An 18,941-nucleotide genomic window follows, 5' to 3' on the forward strand; every position below is an offset into this window, starting at 1 on the left:
GAGTCATCTGTCACTGTTAGAATTTTGCCCTTCATCGACCTTGACATTTATATGTGCAACACAAACAAAGTCTATGAATTATTTGTGTTGCTGACAAACATACAAAGCCACTATTCATTGTGATGATAAATAAGGACAATTGTTAGAAAGTTGCAACCAGTTCAGAAATGACAAAAAACATGCCCAGGAAACCTTAAACATCTTTGATGGGATATCATCCATCGGGCTCTGAAATACTTGAAAAAGGTTGATTTAAAAAATAAGACAGTACAAGGTTGGCATGGAACTGGCACAATGTTCTTGTGAAGTCTATGACTTACTGGCTGGCGCAATCTCTATGCACAAAAGAGTCACTGCAACCTTCAGTTTTGGTACAGCTGGTTTATTTGAGTCCAAATTCAGCAGGGTTTGGGTTAGTATTGAACTTGCAGTAATCCTACACCCTTAAATGTATTTCTACACAATTTACTTCATATATATTACAACTACTGCTGCATTTAAAACATTCTTTTTACGACAGTACGATTTTACATTACTTAGAACAAAACAGATGAAGCTCATCGTCCATCGCTTTTAACTCAAATCAATATATTTACATTATACAGTCAGATTCTCCGAACTACTATTACATGATATTGTAATGGAAAATACTTGGAATACTTGAGTATTTTAAAAGTAAGTACTTTTGTACTTTACTGTGCTTACCTGGAGTTGTAGCACCATGGGGTTTCGAGTCACACTGTTGCTCAGCATAGACAAGGTCTCGCCACACGCTTGACTCAGGCTAAGCGATCCATCAAGTTTGTTCTGGACTTGGGACGAGGCTGTACATCTCTGAGGCTTTGCTGGACAACGCTCACACACTACGAATTTGTAAAGGACAATTTCACACCCCACCCCACCCCACACCCACCCAGCCGTACCACCGACCACAATCACACCTCTGACTTCTGCGTTAACCATCCATGAACAGGATGTGAGAGGCATCTTCAAACATCAAAAGATTAACAAAGCGGCAGGCTTAGACCATGTGTCCTCATCCTGCCTCAAAGTCTGCGCGGACCACCTCGCTCCAGTCTTCACACAGATATTTAATAGATCTCTGGAACTGTGCAAAGTACCTTCCTGTTTCAAATGCTCCACCATCATTCCAGTCCCCAAGAAACCTACAACCTCTAAATGACTACAAGCCCGTCGCCTTGACGTGTGTGGTCATGAAGTCCTTTGAACGTCTCGTGCTGGACCACCTCAAGAGCGTCACTGGACCCCCTGCAGTTTGCCTACAGAGCGAACAGATCTGCGGATGATGCAGTCAACATGGGACTGCACTTCATCGTAGAACACCTCGACAGTGCAGGGACCTACGTGAAGATCCTGTTCGTGGACTTCAGATCAGCGTTCAACACCATCATCCCTGAACGCCTTTCATCCAAGCTTCTCCAGCTCAGCGTCTCACCTGCCATCTGCCAGTGGATTTACAGCTTCCTGACGGGCAGGAAACAGCAGGTGAGGCTGGGGGAGGCCACCTTATCCACACGCAGCATCAGCACTGGGGCGCCCCAAGGTTGTGTCCTCTCTCCGCTGCTTTTCTCTCGCTAAACAAACGACTGCACCTCAGCGCACCCGGCTGTCAAACTCCTGAAGTTTGCAGATGACACCACTGTCATCGGCCTTATCAAGGATGATGACGTATCTGCATATCGACAGGAAGTGGAGCGGCTGGAGCTGTGGTGCGGCCGACACAACCTGGAGCTGAACACGCGCAAGACTGTAGAGATGATCGTGGACTTCAGGAGACATCCTTCGCCACAGCTGCCCCTCACGTTGTCCAGCTGCCTTGTGTCAACCGTCGAGACCTTCAAGATCCTGGGAATTACAGTCTCTCAGGACCAACATCAACTCCGTCCTCAAAAAGGCCCAGCAGAGGATGTTCTTCCTGCGGCTTCTGAGAAAGCACGGCCTGCCACAGGAGCTGCTGAGGCAGTTCTACACAGCGGTCATCGAATCAGTCCTGTGTTCTTCCATCACAGTCTGGTTTGGTGGTGCTACAAAAAAGGACAAACTCCGACTGCAACGGACAATCAAAACTGCTGAAAGGATTGTCGGTACCCCCCTACCCACCCTTGAGGACTTGCACGCTGCCAGAACGTTTGGTGGAACGGAGTTAAGCAAGGTTCTTGTGATCAGTCCAGATGATAAATGGTACTTCAGTCCCCTCCAGCCAGTGCTTCCATCCCTCCAATGCCAAACGATGGCTAGCAGTTCTCTGTTGCCAACGTCGTAATTCCTCTTGGCAGGGGACAGGCGATGGGAGAAAAAGGCACAGGGATGAAGTTTCTGGGACATGGGGTCTCGCTGCAAGAGGACGGCCCCTACCCAGTGTCCGAGGCGTCAACCTCCACCACAAACTGGAGGGAGGGGTCGGGATGTCGGAGGATGGAGCAGTGGTGAAAAGGGTTTTGAGTTGGTCGAAGGCTTGGGATGCTCCCAGGGTCCATTAAAACAGAGATTTGGTGGAGATTGTAATTATTGTTGGGTTAATTATCATATACGTCAAAGGAAATTTAGAGGAAATATCGGAAATGTATCCTCAGAACACTGTTTTGCCATGTTTCGTGACAGCAATTCTGTCACAAGTTGATATAAACTGGACCCAAGAGCAGGTGGAGGCTGAGAGGTTGTGATGACAAGTTTACTGAAAAAAGTGGAATGGGGATGGTCTTTGAGCTGTGCTGGCGGGTTGTTGAGGCAGAGAACTTGTGGCAGGCGGTGACGAGGACAGGCGACTGGCTTGGCGGGGTGGTGACAGGAATCCACTTGACGAGGAACACGGAGGGAACACTGAGGACAAGGAGAAACACGGAGGTCAGAAAGATGATGAGAAGTAACATAGCTTACTTGGTAACTGGGGAGCCGTTGTACCACAGGAGTAACTTCAATACTTTGGCAAAGTGTTCAGGGTTCAGACTGGCTTTAAAAGCAGGTGGTAACAAGGGCTTATTAGTGACAGGTGCGCGGCCGAGGAAGGTGCTGGAAAGAAAGAGGGGAAGGGAGAGAGAGAGCGAGAGGGTGCAAAGCGCCACCCAGGCTCCAACAGTAGGACTGCAGGGCAGCTTATGACAAATGCCCCTCTGCCATCCTGACAGGAGTTGTTGTTGGTGTGTACTCTAGCGTGAGGGCCGCTTCTCACCGCTGGTGGAGATTTGCCGTTGTCGCATCCCGCATAGGACCTTGGGAAGAAATGGGGCGGGACCGTGAATGTTTTAGGCGCCATCTGAGGGGGAGACTGAGGGGACCATTGGGTATCGCTTAGAAGCCGGCCACCGACTCAAGAAGTGTACGTACGTGGACGTCCAGCCAAATCCTGGATGCTTTTAGGTTTTTTCTGTAACGTTGAAGCAATGTACTAGGCATTTCCCGACACGTATGGAGCATTGAATCATAAGATCTAAAATGGAGCGTTTCCAATTGATTTCATGTTTTGTTGTTGTTTTTGCCCTGCCAAACTGCTATAGTGGAATGTCACATGACCAAACCAGGAAAACGTAGCTATAGTTTATGTGACAGTATTTTTACTTTCATTTTTACTACTTAAAAAGTTAAGTATTCATTGAAAACAAAAAAAAACTACTGAAGTAACTGGTGGGTAGCTTGCATTTTTTTTTTTTTTTTAACCCGTGCATGAATGAACAAATATATCATACGACTGTATAAATTCACATATTGTGCCATTTGATGGCCTGTGCTATACAGTTTATCATACACCTCTCATATTCATATACAGACGCAATTCGTGAGCCTGTCTATGGCATTTTTCTTAGTTTGACAGCAATAACCTCACCGTCTTTCGTAAGACAAAGCTGTGTAGTTGTTAAGCCTGTTGGTAATATCCCTCCTAACACGAGGTCACCAAAAGCGCTGCTCGACAGATTGAGTTTTGGCAATGACTGGATGACAGAGTCCTATTTGTGTTGGCCCAATCAATAAGCCTTCTTTTTGAATAAGGGGCCATATAAAGCCTGTTTGCGGGGCAATCTTGGGGGCTAACATTATTATTCAAGGCCTCTTTGACCACAGCTTCAATTTCCAAAAACAAAATATGATTTAGGCAAAATAGTTTTCGAGTCAGAGACGGATTTTTCTTCACAAAAAAATATGTGATAAAGCATCAGGTTTTACCATTTATAGAGCCAGGCCAGTTGGATGTGAAATTGAATCTAGTGAAGAACAGGGCTCATCTAGCCATCCTAGCATTTCATCTTCTAGCAGACTTAAGACACTCAAGGTTTTAGTGATCTGTCCATATCAAAAATGGCGTTCCAACACCCTTCAGCCAGTGGCTCCACTCCTCTGTAGCCACCTTGACAGCCAGCAATTCACGGTCACCAACATCATAATTTCTTTCTTGGCTGGAGGAAGTTTTTTTTAGAATGATATGCACAAGGATATAACTTACCATCCTTGAGGCATTTTTGGGAGAGCACCGCTCTGATTGCTATTTCTGACGAGTTGACTTCCACAACAAACTCCTGGTCTGGCAGAGTGAGGACAGGGGTTGAAGGAAAGCTTGATTTAAGTTTCTGAAAAGCAGATTGACAAGCAGAATTACACACAAAGGGTCTATGTGGCGAGGTAAGCTCATGCAAAGACGAGGGTACTGAATGTTCAAATTTCTCATGAGTTGTCTGTAGAAATTTGCAAACCCCACAACCTTTGTACGTACATCCTTGCATTACATGGGGGTTGACCAATTATAAGGGCATCAATTTTGAAGAGTCCCTTTTGATTTCCCCTTGAGCCATTACAAAACCCAGAAAACAAACTGATGGTTTTAGGAACTCACATTTCATTTTCTGTTTAAGCTTTTTTTTTTTCTCCTTTGTTTTTAAATGCTTTTAATCATGTAAAGCACATTGAGTTTACCTTGTGTATGAAATGTGCTACACTATACTTTTACATATAGTTCATTCTTCAGCCAACCGCTGCGACACAAAGCGGACTTGATTAATGTGAGTCTCCTCATGGGGGGAGAATATATAATTGGATCTCTGGCGTACTACCACTCATCACGATAAGTGAACTTCACTACGTGTCCACCGTGTATCTCGAGTTTGTTTCAAACAAACCAAATGTGGAAAATGGTAACATTGCCCAAGATGAATACCTCAATGAGCATTGAAATGTAAATGATAAATGAAATGTAACCCAAACACAAGACAAATTATTTTTGTATAAATCTAGGGGGGAGTCCTGAAGGTGTGAAAGCAGCCGAAAGTGCCTTTGGACGGTTACCATCACACCTTTCGCAACACCACAGAGAGAATTTACAGGTGGACCCTGAGGTACCAGTATACATTAACATTGCATCAACTTAGTCTTTATGAACACTTTTAAATCATCTCTCCTATCCTGTCTCATAGTGGGTTTTAGAACGTTCGTATGTGTCTGGGGAGTTCTTCAACCTGTACCTGCACCAGAATTACCTGGATTTTTTTTCTGGGATGGAAGACGTCGATAGAGCCAGCGAGTATATGTCTGACGCTGACCTCCTCACATCTGATTGGATGGTTAGCCTTTGCATTGACATTTTGAAAACAAAAAAAAAATAGAATCACAGTCCAATATTAGTGCATAGAAAAAAAAACCGAAAATAAACACATATTCTGAATTGATACAGTGTCAAATAGCCACCAAAGGCTGGGTCTGCATGTGAAATAAGATTGATTGTGGATTTAAGTAAACACACTGTTCATATTGATCTGCCTTACTGTTGCACTGTTCTGTTCTCAGAGTAGTAATACCATGGGGGAATATGCGTCTTCAGTTGTCACCAGAGGGCTTCTTCACTCCAACTCTCAACAAGTAGCTGTTGGCTTCAGACCACTGCACAAGCCCAACTGGTTGCTGGTCAGCAAGAAGGTGGGATTTACACAGCTGTAAAAGTCAGCATACATAGGCTGCAGCTCACCTGCAACCTTAATGAGGACAAGATGTATGGAAAATTGATGAATTCATTTTTAGAAAACGGTTGTTAATTATCATATATTACAATATGCTGAAAAAAGACCTTTGGAATTTACGGAATGTTGCAAATGATGAAAATGTGTGAAACTAACATTTATTTTTGAGGAAAAGAGGGGAAAATTACATCAGTTTACTACATTTTAATCACGTGCAAGTGAAAATTACGTACTTTTTTTTCAGTGTACAAAATCTGCCCTAACCCTAACCCCTACACCTTCTTTTAATCTGTTGCTTGTTGAATTACACTTTCCTGTAATTATATATCATAATTAGACTGATTTTATTCTTGTTAGCATCAGGAAAACTGCCTGGCTGCTCAGTGCCTGTTTCGCCACTTCTGTATGACACCAGTCAGCCTTCAGACTGAGTTGCTACCATATCTGGCCAAATTCACCAACCCCTTGAGGAACCAAGGTGACACATGCACAAATATTCGTCACTGCTGGATTGTACAATTATATTATGTTTTAAAATCAATGTCAATGTGATATGTTGTACTGGAGTCCAAGATGTTTGTGTTTTATTATCTGTTCTTTAAAATTAGTCTGCCATGTCGCAAATCAGTACTCAGTCTAGTCACATGCTAAGGAAATATAAGACACGCGCGCCCGCACACACAAATTTATACACAATCCATTGTAGGTTCACAATTGGCACATTTTGCCATTCCCCCCCCTTCCAAACCACAAGAATGAATTTGAACAACGAGATAAATATGAGTGTATTGTAAATTTGACCTTAAATAATGTGGAAGAATTTTATTGGATATATATATATATATATATATATATATATATATATATATATATATATATATATATATATACTTCTGGATGCACTGTGTGTGCGTGTGTGTGTGTGTGTGTGTGTGCCGCACACAGCGCCTGAAATTCGTATTTTACACGTCACCATTTTTCTCACTAAGTACATTTCCAAAGGTGCTATTTCACTAGATGTTGGGAACAACCCAAGTAATCCATACATAGAAAGAAAGTAGAACAAATAAGATCTGAAAGGAAGTTGGGTGTAATCATGTGAAATGATACAGGGAAAAAGTGTTGAACACAGATGAAGAAAGGGAGGTGCAAAAAGGCATGGAAGACAACACCTAAAATCTATCAAGAATCAAACAGCAATCCAGTTCCTTGTCAGTGCAAATGAATATCAGCTGGTTCAGTCCTGATTGATGGCCTACAAAAAGGTGTCAAGGTGTGAGCCAAGACACTATTAGTTATAATTGTCATTTCAAACTGCTCTAATTGTCGAGGACTCTGCATCATTTTGCACCATTGTCAAAAAAATTCCAATTTGTACCGGCATTACCATATTACTGGTAACCTTTTATTGCTCAGTGACTATGTTTTTATGTCTCAAAGGTATTGTCTGTCAGTTGACTGTTGTCGGACAAGAGCGGCTCCAAATACCGGAGACAAATTCCTTTTGTGTTTTTGACATACTTGGCAAATAAAGATGATTCTGAAGATTCTGATTCTGATCTCATGATGGGTGAGAGCCAAGAGCTGTCTCAAGCCCATTGCAAACTAATAGTTGCAAAACATAACGATGGCATTGGTTACAGGCGCATATCTAAGCTTCTGAATGTTCCAGTGGGTACGGTTGGGGCCATAATACGTAAGTGGAAAGCCAATAATACCACTATAAATTTGCCTCTGTCAGGTGGTCCTTGCAAGATTTCTGACAGATGAGTACAAAGAATAATCAGAATTGTCAAAGAGCCAAGGACCACCTGTGGAGAGAATTAGCAGGTACTGTTGCCACAAGGAAAACAGTGAATAATGCACTCCGCCGCCATGGCCTCTATCCATGCAAGACCCCATTGCTGGGGAAGAAAAAGCATGTCAAAGCTCGTTTAAAGTTTGCTGAACAACCTTTGGACATGCCAGTTAAATACGGGGAGAATATAGTCTTGTCGGATGAGAGCAAAATTTAACTCTTTAGGTGCCATAATGCACACCATGTTTGGAGAAGTATTGGCACTGCACATCACCCTAAAAACACCATACCAACAGTGAAGTTCGGAGGGGGGAACATGATGATGTGGTTTTCAGCAAATTGTACTGGTAAACTTCCCATTATTGAAGGAATGATGAATGTACCGAGACATTCTTGGCAAATATTTGCAGCCATGTATGATGATGATGAAAATTAAACGAGGGTGGACATTTCCGCAGGATAATGATTGAAAGGAAACTCTGAATTGGTTTCAAAGAAAAAAAATAAAGCTGCTAGAATAGCCCAGCCAATCAGCTGACTTGAATTCAATCGAAAATCTATGGAAAGAAGTGAAACTGGGGATCCATCAAAGAAGCCCACGGAACATTCAAGATTTGAAGACTGCTTGTGTGGAGGAATGAGACAAAATCACACCAGACCAATCCACGAGACTAGTTTCTCCATAAAGGAGCCGTCTTGAACCTGTCATTGCAAACAAAGATTTTCGGACAAAGTATTAAATGATTACCAGTTGGCGTGCTCAATACGTCTTCCCTGTGTCATTTCAGATTATTCCACAACTTAATTTCTGATCTAATTTTTTCTACTTTATTTATATGTATGGATTACTTGGGTTGTTCGCAACATCTGGTGAAATTTTCATGTCAATAGCACCTTTGGAAATATATTTAGGGAGAAAAATGCTTTTGTATTAAATCATTATTTCGGCCGCTTATTTCACCTCATAAGGACAACGTGAAAATTTTTTGGAGGGACATTTTTGCAAATTTATGAAAAAACGAAGAAATCACATGTACGGTGCCACCAGATAGTATTCACACCCCTTCCTTTTTTCCACATTTTGCAATGTTACAGACTTATTCTGAAGCTGATTTGAGTATAGTGTTAAAATAATCTTCATCAGAATCAGAATAATCTTTATTTTGCCAACTATGTCCAAAAAACACAAGGAATTTGTGTCCGGTAGTTGGAGCCAGTCTAGTCCGACAACAGACAGTCAATTGACAGAGAATACTTTTGAGACACTTTGAGAAGACTTTGAGAAAAACAGTCACTGAGCAATAAAAATTTGCTTGCAATCTGGTAATGCCGGTAAATTTTGTTATTTTTTTTGACAATGTTCTCTAGCAATAGCAATAGTCCATCCGGCGCAATGACCATTGTGCAAAGGGCGCCGAGACTTCAAGGAATGTATGCAGTTTAAAGTGACTAGTAGTGCGATAATCTGGGACAATGTCGATTGTCCCACAAAATCCCGTAATGACAGAGTTAAAACATTTTCAGACAGTTGTGCAAATTTATTGAAAATGTAAACATTTAAACATTATAGGTAAATAAGTATTGACACCCTTGGCTTAATATTTTGGTGAAGCACCTTTGGCAGCCCCAAGTCTTCTTGGGTATATCTCTACGAGCTTGGCACACCTGTTTTGGGGCATTTTCTCCCATTCTTCTCTGGAGATCCTCTCAAGGTCAGTCAGGTTGGATGGGCAGTGTCGGTGGACTGCCATTTTTAGGTCTTTCCAGAGATGTTCGTTTGGATTCAAGTTCAGGCTCTGGCTGGGCCACTCAAGGACATTCGCAGGCTGCTCCTGAATCCACTCCTCTGTGATCTTGGCTTGGTGCTTTGGGTCACTGTCCTGTTGGAAGGTGAAACGACGCCCTAGTCTGAGTTTCAGAGCACTCTGGAGCAAGTTCTCTTGAAGAATTTCTCTATATTTGGTAGCTGTCATCTTACCTTCTATGAGGACTAGTCGCCCAGTTCCTGGAGCAGAAAAACAGCCCCACAGCGTGATTCTGCCACCACCATGCTTCATAGTAGTGGTGTTAGCCAGGTGATGAGCAGCGCCTCTTCTTCTCCATATATAACGCTTGCAATTCAGGCCCAAAAGTTCCATTTTGGTTTCATCAGGCCAGAAAATTTTGTTTCTGCAGGTCTGAGATTCCTTTATGTGCCTTTTGGCAAACCCCAAGCGAGCTGCCAAGTGCCTTTTGGTGAGAAGCGGCTTCCGTCTGGCCACTCAACCATAGAGGCCTGACTGGTGGAGTGTGTTAGCAATGGTTGACCTTCTGGATGGTTCTCCTATCTCCGCAAGGGAACACTGGAGCTCCGCCTTAGTGACCATAGGGTTCTTGTTCACCTCTCTGACCAAGACCCTTCTTCCCAGGTTACTCATCTTATTCGGACGGCCAGATCGAGGAAGGGTCCTGGTGGTTCCAAATTCTTCTTACAATTCCGAATAATCGAGACCACAGTGCTTTTTGGGACCTTGAATGCTGCTGAAATTCTTTTGTACCCATCCCCAGATTTGTGCCTTGACACAATCCGGTCTCGGAGGTCTGCAGACAATTCCTTAGACTTCATTGCTTGGTTTCTGCACTGATATGCACTGCCAACGATGAGACCTTATATAGACAGGTGTGTGCCATTCCAAATTATGTTCAATCAACTGAATTTACCACAGGCGGACTCCATTCAAGTTGTAGAAGCATCTCAAGTATCATCAGTGGAAATCAGATGTACCTGAGCTTAAGTTTGAGTGTCATAGCAAAGGGTGTGAATACTTAGGTTCCTATTATGTTTGAATGTTAAAATTTTTTATAAATTTACACAAATGTCTGAAAATGTTTTTACTTTGTCATTATGGGATATTTCATGTAGATTTTTTTTTAATTAAAACTATACTCCAATCAGCTTTAGAATAAGTCTGTAACAAAGCAAAATGTGGAACATACTTTCTGGTCGCACTGTACATAGCTATTCACACCCTTTCTCACGAAGCTCAAAATTCCGCTCAGGTGCATCATGGTTCCACTGCTCATCCTTGAGAGGTTCTTACAGCTAAATTGGAGTCCACCTCTGGTAAATTCAGTTGATTGGTCATGACTTATATAAGGTCCCATAAGTGACAGTGCATGTCAGAGCACAAACCAAGCATGAAGTCAAAGGAATTGTCTGTTGACCTTTGAGACGTGATTGTCTCGAGGCACAAATCTGGGGAATAATACAGAAAACATTCTGCTGCTTTGAAGGTCCCAATGCGCACAGTGGCCTCCATCATCCATAAATGGAAGAAGTTTGGAACCGCCATGACTCTTCCGAGAGCTGGCCGCCCGTCTAAACTGAGCAATCGGGGGAAAAGGGCCTTAGTCAGGGAGGTGACCAAAAACCAGATGCTCAAGCGGTCCTCTGTGGAGAGAGGAGAACCCTCCAGAAGAACGACCGTCTCTGCAGTGCTCCACCAATCAGGCCTGTATGGTAGAGTGGCCAGACGGAAGCCACTCCTTCGTAAAAGGCAGCTGGCCTGGCGTTTTCCAAAAGGCACCTGAAGGACTTTCAGATCATGAGAGAGAAAATTCTCTGGTCTGATGAGACAAAGATTTAACTCTTTGCTGTGAATGCCAGGCGTCATGTTTGGAGGAAACCAGGCATCGCTAATCACCTGACAAATACCATCACCACAGTGACGCATGGTGGTGGCAGCATCATTCCGTGGGGATGTTTTTCTGCGCCAAATAAATGTGCACATAAGACACACAGCTGCACATAAACATGTCAGACAACACGACATTTAAAAAAAAAGACACAACTCCGCGTAAGTCATGAATGCAGATTGCAGTACATGGCAATCCTTTTCCCGTCCCTGGGCCATTCAAGAAAAGTCACAGAGGTGTTCTGAAGGCGCTCCTTTGTTATATTAGCTGTGTGCTTAGTGTCATTGTCTTGTTGGAAGGTGAACCTTCAGCCCAGTCTGAGGCACTGAGCACTCTGGAGAAGGTTTTCATCCAGGATATCCCTGTACTTGGCCGCATTAATTTTTTCTTCGATTGCAACCAGTCTCCCTGTCCCTGCAGCTGAAAAACACACCCACAGCATGATGCCGCCACCACGATGCTTCACTGTTGGGATGTTATTGGACTGGTGATGAGCAGTGCCTGGTTTTCTCCACATATGCCACTGAGAATTAAGGCCAACAATTTCTATCTTGGTCTCATCAGACCAGAGAGTCATATTTTTCACCACCTTGGAGTCCTTCAGGTGTTTTTTAGTCAACTGCGGGCTTAACATCTGTCTTGCACTGAGGAGAGGTTTCCGTGGGGCCACTGCAATAAAGTCCCGACTGGTGCAGGGCTGCAGTGAAGGTTAACTTTCTCGAACTTTCTCCCATCTTCCTACTGCATCTCTGGAGCTCAGCCACTCTCCCCAAGGCTCTTCTCCCCCGATTGCTCAGTTTGGCAGGATGGCCAGCTCTCGGAAGGGTTATGTTCGTCCCAAACGTCTTCCATTTAAGAATTATGGAGGCCACTGTGCTCTTAGAAACCATAAGTGCAGCATAATTTTTTTGTAACCTTGGCCAGATCCGTGCCTTGCCACAATTCTGTCTCTGAGCTCTTCAGGCAGTTCTTTTGACCTCATGATTCTCATTTGCTCTGACATGCACTGTGAGCTGTAAGGTCTTGTATAGATGGACAGGTGTGTGGCTTTCCTCATCAAGTCCAATCAGTATAATCGAACACAGCTGGACTCCAATGACGTTGCAGAACCAGCTCAAGGATGATCAGAAGAAATGGACAGCACCCGAGTTAAATATGAGTGTCACAGCAAAGGGTCTTAATACTTATGGCTGTGTGGTATTTAATTTGTCTTTTTTAAGAAATCTGCAAAAATTTCAACAATTCCGTTTTTTTTCTGTCAATAAGGGGTGCTGTGTGTACATTGAGGGGGGAAAATGAACAAATGATTTTAGCAAAAGCTGGAGATAAGAGAGTGAAACATTTAAGGGGTTCTGAATACTTTCCGTACCCACTGTATCTTCAACCACCATGTCTGATGTAGTGAGACTGTGTTCAGGGAGCATTAAAACACGCACTTGGGAAAGTGCACCACATGAAATATTTACTCGCACACATTGGGGAAAAAAATGGTCGCATATTCGGCCATTTTGGTCGCAGTCTCGAGCCCTGTCGAAAAATTCATCTAAAAAGCCAGAGTCAAGGCCACAATTAAACAGCAGCAGTGCTAGTCATCGCATAATACAGACCCTTTCCAAAAAAAATGTATATCATGGAAAGCCTTATTTCCATAATTCCATTAAAAAAATAAAACTTTCATAGATTATATAGTCAGGGCCTACAATTTAAATAAGTTAAAGTATTTGTTTATTTTTACATAATTTGGGTGAGTAAAAGAGTACAACAGCTTGAAGCAAAAAAAAACTGTTATTGTGCAAGAAACATGTTGAGTGATGTAACATATTTTTTCAGATCAGATAACGTTTATCCAGGATGTGGGTCACATGTCACTGAAGAGGTTCCCTGTAAGGTACAGTTCCGATTCTATCCCGTTTATTGTCTGGTTCAGATGTACCCAATGAATCATTGTCTATTCATTTGACCATTTTTGAACATACAAATAATTTTAACATTCATTACCTCTGACAAGTAGTTTTCATTTGTGTGGATTTCTTAATATCCAACTCCCTGTCTATAGTATTAATAAATTATCAATAAAGATTTTTTTAAATCAAGTTTAAGTACTAATCCTGAATTGTCCTCGTACATATTTGAATAACACAGAGCTATTTCACAAAACGCAATAAACAACCTACACTCTATGTACAGGCTCGACTATCTGCTGTCTCAGTGTTGCACAATATTGCCAAAAGTATTCGCTCACCTGCTTTGACTCGCATATGATTTTAAGTGATATTACACACTAAATCCATATGGTTTAATATGTTCGTTTACCCTTTGCAGCTGTAACAGCTTCAACTCTTGTGGGAAGGCTTTCAACAAGGTTTAGGAGTGAGTTTATCTTTTTCCCCCCCATTCTTCCAGGAGCATATTTTAGACGTTACACCGCTCTGATCGGCTGGATCGGTATCGTCCAAACATTTGCATTTTATGCTGCTTGGCTGATCGGCTTTCATGTCATAATTCGCCGATCCGATCAGTTACATCATTGATCGGCTCCGCATTTGCTCTGTGTCGCCGTCGTATACAGTATATTTTAATCCAAAAGCTAGTTTATTTTTAGCCTTGTCGCGTGTCTTTTGATGTCATTTACGATCACTGGGCTTTGTCAAATCAAACGCGACCGGATACACTCGTTACCACGCCCACAACAACAACAATGGATCGCGCGTGTATTGTGTTGGTCAAAAAAGAATAAAATGGGGAAAGAAACGTGTGGTGGTGGTGGTCACCAGTGATCGGGAGAAGACATTCGTTCAAGGATTGCTTGAGGTACGTTCACGTACTTTTAATGGTTACGGTTGATACGGCTCACAAGCAGCAAACAAAACGTTATGTAGCCTAGCAAGCTAGTGCTAGCACTCACGGTTGTACGTAAACATGCCGGCGTTATGTTGAATCATGCTTTAAAGTGTCTGTCTGTGAAGTAATATAATTACAATAAAGTAATTTAATTCCAGTAAGTTACCACCCATTATTTCTGTCATGTTGTAATGTTGGTTTGACCTGACTGATTAGAATGCATGAACTGACTGGAGAATATTTTTGAAGATACTCGGTATACAGTACACAAGTATACACAGTAAATGAATAAGTCATTTCAGTAGACACATTGCTCCATCTTGTGATCGGATCGGTGATCAGTTGTTTTTTTTTTTGTTTGTTTTTTTTAAAACTCTGTGATAGGAACCAAAAATTCTGATCGTGTAAACCCTAGCATATTTATGAGGTCATATACTGGTGTTGGACAAGATGTCCTGGCTCACTGTCCACCCGAAATCAACCCAAAGCTGTTCTATCAGGTTGAGGGCAGGACTCTGTGCAGGCCAGTCAAGTTCATCCATACCAAATTCTGTCATCCATGTCTTTATAGACCTTGATTTGTGCACTGGTGCACAGACATGTTGGAACAGGAAGAGGTAATCTGTTTGGCTGTCCAAAATCTCTTGGTATGCTGAAGCATTCAAAGTTCCTTTCACTGGAGCTCAAGGGCTAATATTTTGGACATTTCCAACTTTGTGGGAACAGTTTGGAGATGGCCCCTTCCTGTTCCAACATGACTGTGCATCAGTGCACAAATCAAGGTTCATAAAGAAATGGATGAGCGAGTTTAATGTGGAGGAACTTGACTGGCCTGCACAAACCTGACCTCAACCCTGTAAAACACTTTTGGAGGAATTAGAGCAAAGTCTGAGAGCGAGGCCTTCTCGTCCAACATCAGTGTGTAACCTCACCAATTCAGGGCCCACAATTTAAACAGTTTCAAGTATTTATTTTGTTTATTTTTACATAATTTGGGCTTCCAGCTCATAAAACCCACAAAATCAAGAATTCAAAAATTTTTTAAACTGTAAAGAAATCAACCCAAATTTTGCAGGCCATGAATGTTTTATACTGAGTGTCAGAAACTAATCATCTACGAAACTCAAAGCACCTGCACAGGTTTCCCTCGGTGTCATTAAATTGCTTCAGTTTGGTTCAATTGTCGCAGTTGGGTTCAATATGGGGAAGACTGCAGACTTGACAACTGGCCAGAAAACTGTCATTGATACCCTCCATAGGATGGGTAAGCCACAAATGTTCATAGCTAAGGAGGCTGGCTGTTCAGAGTGGTGTGTCCACGCATATCAATGGAAAGTCGAGTGGAAGGACAAAATATGACAGAAGATCCACCAGCAAAATAGGTGACCGTGGGCTTCAGCGGATGATCAAACAGAGAAGATTCAAGAATCAAGCAGAGATCCAGAACGAGTGGAATGAGGTGGGAGTCACAGCTTCAAAAACCACCACATTCAGACGCATCTAGGAGATGGTTTACAACTGTCTGGTTCGTCTGGTCAAGCCACCTCTGAGCCAACGTAGGAAGCGTCTCAACTGGACCAAGGAGAAGGACTGGACTGTTGGCCAGTGGTCCAAGGTCCTCTTTTTCATTGAAATAAGTGTGCCTTTCATTTTGGAATCAAGGTCCAAGGGTTTGGAAGAAGACTGGTGAAGAACAGAACTCAAGCTGCTTGAGGTCCTGTGTGAAATATCCGCAGTCAGTAATGATTTTGGGTTCAATGTCCAGTGCACCAAACTCTGCTTTCTTAAATCCAAGGTCACCGCAACAGTCTACCAGAATGTTTTAGAGGACTTCATGATTCCTTCTGCTGAGGATCTGTACAGAGATGCAGATTTCATCTTCCAGCAGGACCTGCCCATACTGCCAGAAACACCAAAACCTGGTTTGATGCCCATGTCATCACAATGCTTGACTGGCCAGTCAACTTGCCGGATCTAAACCCCACTGAGAATCTATGGGGTATTACCAATATGAAAATAAGGGGAACCAGACCCAAAAAAAAAGAACTCACAGCAAGCATGAAGGAAATCTGGGCCTCCATGACTCCCAGGCAATGCCACAGGCTGATTGCCTCAATGCCACAGCGCATCAAGGGATTTATGAAAAAAAAAAGGGTTTTCATCCAGGGATATTTAAGATTAACATACCGTTTTGAAAGTACCATATTTTGATTGATTTATTGTGACTGTAATTTCTTCCTTTTTTTTTTTCCTGATGAAAATGAGAAGTAAATGGTGATTTCTTCATAGTATTCAAATGTTTTGAATTCCTGGAGGGTTTTATGAGCTGGAAGCCCAAATTATGTAAAAATAAAAATAAAAAAATACTTGAAATTGTGAGCCCTGAATCTATAATCTACGAAAAAATAAACTTTTCCATGATATTCAAAATTTTTGGAAAGGGTCTGTAAAATAGTCAACATTTTCTCTATGAAACAACTTGGTTTAGTGATGAGACAACCAGACTGGAGTGCACTTAATTTTTAGTACCCGAACTAATAATCTGTGAAACTTTATAAAAATGAATTTAGAAAACTGAGAAAGTAACTGTATAAAGTTTGAAGTTAGTTAAGATGCCAACAGACACTATAGGGAAAGAAGGGCACACAAGTAAATGCGTACTTCCAAGCGAGTGATGCCGAAAAGTCAACATAAATGAATTTACCAGGTGTGAAACACACACAAACTTAACTTTGCAGCCCAACTCAACCACAGAACCATGAAGTCTGGCAACAAATGAAAGAAAACAGACTTAAACTACAGTGACAGATTTCGAATATTAAACTTATGATGGAAACAACGTCTTTGAAAAGTTAACTTCTTCAGTTGAGCAGCTTGTAGTGGGAAGTGGAAGCCGTTGCTGCCTAAAATAAATATTGCTGCACACTTGAAGTTTGCTCAAGAGCACCTGGATGTTCCATAGCACTACTGACCAAATATTCTGTGGACAGATGAAACCAAAGCTGAATTGATTATGAGGAACTCATAACACCATTTGTGGAGAGGAAAAATGGCACAGCACACCAACCAAAACCTAATCCCAACTGTGCAGCATGGTAGAGAGAGCATCATTGTGTGGACGTGCTTCACTCACTCAGGGCCTGTACAGCTTGCTATCGTCAGTGGAAAAATTAATTCACAAATTGATTAAGATATCTTGCAGAAGCACCTAAGACCATTAGTCCAACAGATGAAGCCCAAAGGAGAATGGGTGTTGCAACAGGACAATGATCCAAAACAGAAGTACTGTATTTTCACGACCATAAGGCGTACTTAAGTCTTAAATTTTCTCCAAAATGGACGGGGGCGCCTTATAATGCGGCACGCCTTGTGTGTGCACCGAGTTCCAAAATCTATAAATATTGTTGTGTGATGACCGCTCCGCTTGACTGACTGGGAACATTTCCTGCCGACACGGTGCTTATACAGAGGAAAAGCGGACGTGGCTGAGGACAGCATGCGGCCGTTAAAGGGGGAAGGGTGCGTGTGAAGGAGGACGCTAAAGGCACGTCCCCAGTAGGTCTATAGCGCCGGTATGTGCATTGTGCAAAACATCGGTTTGGCTAAGGACCCCCGAAAATGGCACCTACGAAGAGACAGGCTTACGAAGCGCAGTTCAATCTGCAAGCTATCAGTTACGCGGAGGAACATGGGAATCGAGCAGCCGCGAGAGAATTCAAGATCAACGAATCCATGGTTCGCAGGTGGAGGAAGCAGGAAAACGAGCTTCGCCAAGTCAAGAAGACGAAGCTGAGGCGTGGGAGGAGTTCGGTGAGGCCATGGAGAACGACTTCCGCACGACTTCGAGGAAATTCTGGTCCACCATCCGGCGTCTCAGGAGGGGGAAGCAGTGCACCATCAACACTGTGTAGGATGGGGCAGTGCTGACCTCGACTCGGGACGTTGTGAGTCGGTGGGGAGAATACTTCGAAGACCTCCTCAATTCCAACGACACGCCTTCCCATGAGGAAGCAGAGTGTGGGTTCTCTGAGGCGAGCTCTCCTATCTCTGGGTTTGAGGTCACAGAGATGGTTAAAAAGCTCCTCTGTGGCAAGGCCCCGGGGGTGGATGAGATTTGCCCGGAGTTGCTAAAGGCTCTAGATGTTCTGGGGCTGTCCTGGTTGACACGTCTCTGCAACGTCGCATGGACATCGGGGACAGTGCCTCTGGATTGGCAGACTGGTGTGGTGGGCCCCCTTTTTAAAATGGGGGACCGGAGGGTGTGTTCCAACGACAGGAAAATCACACTCCTCAGCCTTCCTGGTACGGTCTATTCTGGGGTGCTGGAGAAGAGGGTCCGTCAGGAAGTCGAATTCAGGAGGAGTAGTGTGGTTTTCGTCCTGGCCGTGGAACAGTGGACCAGCTCTACACCCTCGGCAGGGTCCTCAAGGGTGCATGGGTGTTCGCCCAACCAGTCTACATGTGTTTTGTGGACTTGGAGAAGGCGTTCGACCGCGTCCCTCGGGAGTTCTGTGGGGGGTGCTTCTAAAGTATGGGGTGCAGAACCAGGTGACACGGGCTGTCACCGATTCTGTTCATAATATATAATAATTTCTTGGCGCAGCAGAGGCGTAGAGGGGGTCAGGTTTGGTGGCCTCAGTATTGCATTTCTGCTTCTTGTAGATCAA

General features: G+C 43.1%; 1 protein-coding gene across 5 annotated transcripts in view; it reads left to right on the forward strand.

The window, feature by feature from the left end:
* The window catches only part of rad17 (RAD17 checkpoint clamp loader component), a 50,974-nt gene that overhangs the window by 23,748 nt on the left and 8,285 nt on the right, over window positions 1-18,941 (forward strand). For 4 of the 5 annotated variants that reach the window (XM_061673225.1, XM_061673224.1, XM_061673227.1 and 1 more), the window contains 5 exons: window positions 5,242-5,342; window positions 5,421-5,567; window positions 5,791-5,919; window positions 6,318-6,438; window positions 13,264-13,321. In XM_061673225.1, the coding sequence (XP_061529209.1) occupies window positions 5,242-5,342; window positions 5,421-5,567; window positions 5,791-5,919; window positions 6,318-6,438; window positions 13,264-13,321 (556 nt within the window). The remainder of the gene's footprint in view (window positions 1-5,241; window positions 5,343-5,420; window positions 5,568-5,790; window positions 5,920-6,317; window positions 6,439-13,263; window positions 13,322-18,941) is intronic. The other variant, XM_061673226.1, reaches the window with a different exon arrangement.

This window comes from Phycodurus eques, chromosome 3 (genome assembly GCF_024500275.1).
Source record: "Phycodurus eques isolate BA_2022a chromosome 3, UOR_Pequ_1.1, whole genome shotgun sequence".
NCBI classification, from domain to species: domain Eukaryota; kingdom Metazoa; phylum Chordata; class Actinopteri; order Syngnathiformes; family Syngnathidae; genus Phycodurus; species Phycodurus eques.